This window comes from Moschus berezovskii, chromosome 11, assembly GCF_049115385.1.
Source record: "Moschus berezovskii isolate FMDL1 chromosome 11, NW_MosBer_1.0, whole genome shotgun sequence".
Classification (NCBI taxonomy): domain Eukaryota; kingdom Metazoa; phylum Chordata; class Mammalia; order Artiodactyla; family Moschidae; genus Moschus; species Moschus berezovskii.
The window spans coordinates 58126759-58134627 of NC_142470.1; the positions used below are offsets into that span (position 1 = coordinate 58126759).

General features: G+C 44.7%; 1 protein-coding gene across 1 annotated transcript; it reads left to right on the forward strand.

Moving 5' to 3' along the window:
- The first annotated feature begins 320 nt into the window (after positions 1-320).
- MAT2A (methionine adenosyltransferase 2A) lies at positions 321-6989 on the forward strand. The gene is made up of 9 exons (XM_055399604.2): positions 321-537; positions 2708-2785; positions 2869-2991; positions 3262-3374; positions 3465-3608; positions 3789-4007; positions 4230-4412; positions 4564-4697; positions 5373-6989. Exons 1-9 carry the CDS (start codon positions 447-449, stop codon positions 5473-5475), a joined length of 1188 nt encoding a protein of 395 aa, XP_055255579.1. The 5' UTR covers positions 321-446; the 3' UTR covers positions 5476-6989.
- Positions 6990-7869: the final 880 nt, after the last annotated feature.

Here is a 7869-nt window from a genome sequence, read left to right on the forward strand (position 1 = left end):
CACAGGGGAGCAGGCCCATAAAGTCCTTGTCTGTCTTCCTCCCCGTGGCTCACGGAAGCGTACGGTGACCCTGTATTCTTGTCTTTCCCCTCACCGCTTGTTATTAGTGCTTAAGATGGCGAATATTCGCAGGAGGGGCGCGTCACCCCCGCTCCCTCCCCCTGCCCGGGACAGTGGTTCAGCCCGAGCTCCTCTCTGCGCACCGCCCCTTCCCTCTTCCCGCGTCCCCGCGCGAGTGGCGCATTGGCGCCGGGCGCCGAGGGGCGGGGCTCGGCTCGGGCGCGCGCGGGCCCCGTGTATAAATACTGGGCCGCGCCGCCCGCCGCCTCGTTCGCTCCGCGCCGCCCGCCTGAGCTAGATAGACCGCCGTCTTCTGCTCGCGCACTTCGCCGCCGCCTTGCCGCTCCTTTTTCTCCTCTACGCCACTTTGACTTACCACCACCGCCATGAACGGGCAGCTCAACGGCTTCCACGACGCGTTCATCGAGGAGGGCACGTTCCTCTTTACCTCCGAGTCCGTGGGGGAAGGCCACCCAGGTGAGGTGACGGGCCCTGGAGCGAAGTGAGGGGCGGGGCGCGGGATCGGGCCTGCCTGGTAGGACCCGCTAGCCGCGGTGTCCACGCCAGTGACCCTCTCCCGGCTGGTGGTGGGAAGAGCGGCGGCCGCGCGCCTTCCTCGTCGCGCCGCCGGTGCCGAGCGCGTGGCTGCAGCTCCCCCCGCCCCGCTCCCTCCCCCGCTCCTCTTCCCCTCTTCCCATCCGGCCGCGCGCCCCGGCATGCGGAAGATTCCAGAAAACGAGAAGGGCGGGGGCCGCGGCAGCTCGTGCTCCTGCCGAGGAGGGCACTATTTCCTCCTCTCCGCCCTGCGCGCCGAGCCACCTCGAGTGGGCGACCCTGCCCGCGTGCTCGCGTCCGGCCCACGGGAGCGCGCGCCCCGCATTGCAGCCGCAACCACGTGTCTGCCGCATGTGGCTTCTGGGCGAGGGAGCCGGCCGGTTTGCAGAGCGCGGCCTGGGCCTCGGGGCGTCCGCGCTCCCCATTAATTCCTTGGCTACCGTAAAGGATACGGCATGCCCTTAGCCGGTATATGGTCTGGCGTCAAGGTGACAGCCTCCAACTAAATATAGCGCTTGTCGGAGGAGCCCTGCCTTATTTGGATCGCGCGTGAAAAGGACAGGAAGCATGAATTGAGTGCGAGACGCCATTGCCATGGGGCTGACCGTTAAGCAGGGTTTTACTCCACACGTCCTACGGGCTTTGTCCAGCGGTCCGCCATTACGGGGATCAATTTACACGCGAAGGAGTGAAGCAATACCAAGGAACTTTCGGTCTCAGCCTGAAAACCTCGTATGGTGAAGATCACTATTTTACTAGTCTGATCCAGACCTTCCTTAGGATGACCGCAATGACAGATGTCGTCTGATGGCTTAAGGAGCCATTTCTCTCTAGTAAGCCTACTGTGCCGATGGTGAAACACCACGAGCAACCTAGTGGTCTACGCGAGGACAGACCCTGAGGTCCTAGTGAGTGACGGTCAGATGTGGTGTGGCGGTTTTGTTTGTATTCTCAAATAGTGCTGGGAACGTGTGTGTTTGACCCATCTTTTATTAAGTTAAAGCCGCAGGCATTCGGAAATGTTGGCCTATGGCATGAGTGCGGTACACGTTTTACTTAAGATTTTTTTGAATGGTTATAGAAAATTTAGGAAAGTAATATTTGGGGAGCTGTATAGATGAGGGGGATATCAAAGATTCAGAATACATTTGGGTATTTTCCAGCCTATTCAGCTCTTGATCCTGGATTACTCAACACAGAATCAAATTGTTGCCGATAATCAAATTGTTATCCCCTTTGTTCGTGAAGTGTTCTTGCTTTCATCATTTTATTCTTTAAGTGACATTTTCTCTCACTTCCCTAATTGGTGTTCCTTGGAGGATCATGGAGAAATTGATAAACAGACCACACTTTGCGTTAGATTTATATTGAGAATTTTAAACTTGGGGGATAAAATGTAAGTATTGTTGACTTTGAAAATTAATACGGTAAAGGTAAATGTTCCTAGTTTTGCTTTTGGTTGGAAGAAAGCCACTTTTTCTTTCTACTTTCATTTGAGTCTCTGTTATGTGGCTGTTCTGTATAACAATGAAAATTGTTTAGCCTGGGAACTTGAGTTTTTCAAAATGTTTGAAATAGTGGAAAGATGGTACTGATGTCTTTGTGAAAAGGTGTAAAGCGCATATATCACAATGAGCTTAAATGTGTTAAACATGCTAGGTGTTTTGCTGGCTTACCTGAATTGGTGATCTTGTACAGCAATATTAAAAAACCAAGGTGTCAAGTTTGGAAACGTGTCACTGTATCCAGCATTCTTCAGGAAAATGGTTTCTGCAGAAGGAATGCTTTACTTAGATGGCAGTTATGTATGCTGTTGAAAATGGTTAAATTGATAAATTTTTATGTTAAATAGATTTTGCCACAATTTGTAGGGGGTGGGGTGCTGTGCCAAGCAGCATGTGGGATAGAGCCTTTGCCCCCTCCTGTGGAATAGTGGAGTCCTAACCACTGTATGGAGGGAATCCCTGCCACAATTTTAGAAGAAAGCATTCACAAAGATCTTAATAGCTGTAGTTATAGGGAGGGAGGCATGGCATATTTATGTTAATAGTAGATTAAAGAAATTGAGCCAGGAATTTTTTTCCCCCCCCAGATAAGATCTGTGACCAGATCAGTGATGCTGTCCTTGATGCCCACCTTCAGCAGGACCCTGATGCCAAAGTCGCTTGTGGTAGGTTCAGAACACTTCTCACCTGAAGATAACATGAAAATTTTTATAAAGTGATGTTTGAGTGTGAACATCTCTTTTATTAGAAACTGTTGCTAAGACTGGAATGATCCTTCTTGCTGGGGAAATTACGTCCAGAGCTGCTGTTGACTACCAGAAAGTGGTTCGTGAAACCATTAAACACATTGGATATGATGATTCTTCCAAAGGTATGTTTTAATGAGTTGGCTTTCTAACCTCATTTTTCCAGATATTTTTTTCAGTTCTCTTTAGCTCTGTTTTCTAGAGTGTTCCTGGGAATATTTAGTTCCACCCGTATACTTTTACTGTCCTTTTGTTCTGGCCCTATGTTTTTCTCTAAAAGTACTACATTTAAGTATATTTTATTTCTTTTGCAGCATTTCGAATTCCAGATAATTGTTGTAAATATTAAAATATCGCTATGGCCCTTAAGAAAACACACATTGTTTTGTTTATAGGGTTTGACTACAAGACGTGTAATGTGCTAGTGGCCTTGGAGCAACAGTCACCAGATATTGCTCAAGGTGTTCATCTTGACCGAAACGAGGAAGACATTGGTGCAGGAGACCAGGTATTTTGGTATACATCTGTTTACATCTCTTCTTCTAACAATACATTTTGAAGCTTGGATTGATTGCATTGGTGACTTTTCCTTTTATAGGGTTTGATGTTTGGTTATGCCACTGATGAAACTGAGGAATGTATGCCTTTAACCATTGTCTTAGCACACAAGCTCAATGCCAAACTGGCTGAACTACGCCGGAATGGCACTTTGCCTTGGTTACGCCCAGATTCTAAAACTCAAGTAAGTGATGAACATCGTAAACCTACACCCATTACACTGGCACAGGACATCAGTAAGGTTGTTTAGTTAAAGCTAAGAGAAGAATAGCATTTGTTCTCTGTACTGTACTGTATTATAGGGTAAGGAACCAAGAGCAAAGCTATTGTTTGTAGACTGATGTTCTCATGTTTGGCTTTCAAGGTGACTGTGCAGTATATGCAGGATCGAGGTGCTGTGCTTCCCATCAGAGTCCACACAATTGTTATATCTGTTCAGCATGATGAAGAAGTTTGTCTTGATGAGATGAGAGATGCCCTAAAGGAGAAAGTCATCAAAGCTGTTGTACCTGCAAAGTACCTTGATGAGGACACAATCTATCATCTACAGCCAAGTGGCAGATTTGTTATTGGTGGGCCTCAGGTAAGGCCTTACAATTTCAGTTTTGCTTTTTTTTTTATCTGTCATGGTTACTTGGAAAAACCTGGCTACTTTCCACCTTTTTCCTAGGTTTTTTGAAGCCTGCGTGTGAATCTTCTGAGGATGTTTGCCAAGTGATACTGAATAAACATTTAACAGGCAGGCCTGATCTAGAACCACTGGAAAGGATTGGGCATAAAGTAACTTAAATTTTGTAAATTTCAGGGTGATGCTGGTTTGACTGGCCGGAAAATCATTGTGGACACTTACGGTGGCTGGGGAGCTCATGGAGGAGGTGCCTTTTCAGGAAAGGATTATACCAAGGTGGACCGTTCAGCTGCTTATGCTGCTCGTTGGGTGGCAAAATCCCTTGTTAAAGGAGGTCTGTGCAGAAGGGTTCTTGTTCAGGTATATATTTTTCTATTACTGGGTTCACTAAAAGGTGTGTAAGTGGGAGGATGTTTAGCAGTTAACTGTTTGTCTTTTTTTTATACCTGTCTGTTACACAGTGTGTGAGTCTTTTGCTCACTGACTCTTAATGATATTTAAATTCTTTCAGGTCTCTTATGCTATTGGAGTATCTCATCCATTGTCTATCTCCATTTTCCATTATGGCACCTCTCAGAAGAGTGAGAGAGAGCTATTAGAGATTGTGAAGAAGAATTTTGACCTCCGCCCTGGGGTCATTGTCAGGTAAAGATGGTAAAGCCTATTGCTAGTGAAAAACATTGAGGGTGTGGGTGTGTATATAAACTTGATAATATTCAAATCTCAGAAGGTGAAGGTGTGAAGGAAAACTCAAGTGGGGAAACATCTGAATTCCTAGAATGTGTTGATATCATCTTAGAAAATTGCCTCCAGTAGAGGCTTAAATTATTAGGAAGAATTAAAATTCTAGTGCTCCATGGCTTAGACTAATCACCCTAGTAGAGTTCTCCACATTTGATACAGACTTGTGTTCCTGTTACCTGAGGGGTGTTTACTTAAAAGAATTTTTAGTACAAATAAATGGGATGTACATGGCTGTTACAAAGAAAATAACCATGGTAGGGTGTGGGCATGGGACCTTGGTAAGTATTCCATGACTTTAGACGAGCTTTTGACACTTGAAATTTCTCCAAATAATGACAAGTTTTCATATTTGTTGAGCCAGGGACGGAAAAACGAGAACTATAGTTACTGATAAGGACTGTGCAAGGAGTTTTGGACATCAGGGAAGTAACAAACACTTTTGCCACAAACTTCTTTCCTAGCATACCCCAGAGAACTGAACTCATTTGCCAGAAGTCTTGAAAATGAGTCTTGCTGATTGTTTTGCTTTACTTTAATTGAATGCTACATATTAAGTTACGGACTTGTATATTCCAGGGATCTGGATCTGAAGAAGCCAATTTATCAGAGGACTGCAGCCTATGGCCACTTTGGTAGGGACAGCTTCCCATGGGAAGTGCCCAAAAAGCTTAAATATTGAAAGTGTTAGCCTTTTTTCCCCAGACTTGTTGGCGTAGGCTACAGAGAAGCCTTCAAGCTCTGCGGGAAAGGGCCCTTCTTCCTAAATTTTCCTGTCCTCTTTCAGCTCCTGATCAGTTGCAGTCACTCTATAGTCAATGACATGAATTTAGCTTGTGTGGGGGACTGTAAGTTGGGCTTGCTATTCTGTCCCTAGGTGTTTTGTTCACCATTATAATGAATTTAGTGAGCATAGGTGATCCGTGTAACTGCCTAGAAACAAATCAACAGCATTGTAGTAAATAATGCTTTGAAATTGAAACTTTGTGCCCCATCACCCAACGTTCTAAAATCCTAATTGCATTGACTTTCCCACCAAATGCTGAAAATGTCCTTGTAATGTGCACGTAAAGTACTTGTAGTTCCATTATAGCTTCTTGTCTGGCAATGCCACAGCCCTGTCAGCATGAATTTGTAATGTCTTGAGCTCTATTATGAATGTGAAGCCTTCCCTTATCCTCCCTATAACTTGATCCACTTCTAATTATGTAGCTCTTTGTCAGGGAGTGTTCCCTATCCAATCACTCTTGCATGTAACGCAAGTTCCAGTTGGAGCTCTAGCCTGACATAAGAAAAAAAAAGGCAGTTACCATTAAACCATCTCCCTGGTGCTTATGCTCTTAATCGCCATCTCTTAAACAGCACCAAATCAGAATCTCTCCACTTTCAGCTGTCTTTTGGAGGACGTACGTAATAAGGTTTTTATTTAGTAAACCAATCCTATGCATGGTTTCAGCACTAGCCAAACCACCAATTCCTAGCTCTAGAAAAACAGGCACTTGGCACCCTTGTGATGTCATACAGAGAAGTCACAGGGCAGTACCCGAGGGTCTGTAGGTTGCACACTTTGGTACCAGATAACTTTTTTTTTTTCTTTATAAGAAAGACTGAGTACTCCACACTGCACAAGAACTCCTCCCAGGGTTTTAACTTTGTTTTATTTTCAAAACCAGGTCCAATGAGCTTTCTGGACAGCTGGTGTAGCTACAGAGAAACCAGCTTCCTTCAGAGAGCAGTGCTTTTGGCGGGGAGGAGGAAATCCCTTCATACTTGAACATTTTCTAATTGCTTATTTATTGTATTCTGGGGTATGGCGTAAGTACAGAGAAGCCATCACCTCAGATGGCAGCTTTTAAAAGATTTTTTTTTTTCCTCAACACCATGATTCCTTTAACATGTTTCCAGCATTCCCAGGTAGGCCAAGGTGTCCTACAGAAAAACCTTGGGTTGGACCTACAGGGGTTCTGGCTGGTGTTAACAGAAGGGAGGGCAGAGCTGGTGCAGCTGGCCATGGAGAAAGCTGACTTGGCTGGTGTGGTACAGAGAAGCCAGCTTGTTTACATGCTTATTCCATGACTGCTTGCCCTAAGCAGAAAGTGCCTTTCAGGATCTATTTTCGGAGGTTTATTACGTATGTCTGGTTCTCAATTCCAACAGTTTAATGAAGATCTAAATAAAATGCTAGGTTCTACCTTACCTGTGTCCATTATTATTATTTGTATTCTGGTGGTATGTGGGATGGTTTCCCAACCAGGGATTGAATGTGGACCTCTGCTGTGAAAGCACTGAATCCTGGCCATCTGGGAACTCCTCCCTCCATTATTGTTTCAGTATGAGTATGAATTAAACATATTTTAACCCTGAGTAATTGTAATCCCACCCATGGTTTAGGGAAATCACTTCAACCTTAACTATAGGCCTTTAAAAGGTTCATAAACCGAATTCCTGACACTAAAAGTTCAAGGTTTGTCCAGCACTGCCTTTTTTGGCCAACACAGTGGGCAAAATTCACGTCTTTACTACAACAGCCATTTCTGCACTATCATCAGCAGTGCTTTAAGAAGAGTGATACTGTAAATTTTAAACTAATTTTCATTGTTTGTAAAAGCAATTTAATGCCTTACGTTCCCCTTCTGCATAAATGGGTTAAAGGCTAAAAGTTACCTAGTACAGTTTGAACTGTTCTTAAAACAGTAGTGAGGGGCTGGTGAGGATCCATCATACAATGGATAAACTAAAGACTGCAATGAGGATGTGTGTTCTGAATTTGTGGCAGTTAGCAACCAGCTCTTGAACCATCCTTTCTTGAGCTACATGGCCCATGTTTACACCAGCAAATACGAAATCAAATGGTTGAAATGCTTTACTCTTGCAAATGAGGCCCAAGCAATGCCTGCTTATATCTGTTTGCCTGGAGGGTTAAAAGTTTAGAAACAGGTTTGGGAGGAAAGGCAACGTTAAATCTTAGGGGCGTATGAACTCTTTTGACCTGCTGTGAAACTTGAGAACTTCAACTTTTCATGACATTGAAAAGCTCCAGAATACCAAAAAGCTTTTAGATGGACACTGCTGTTTA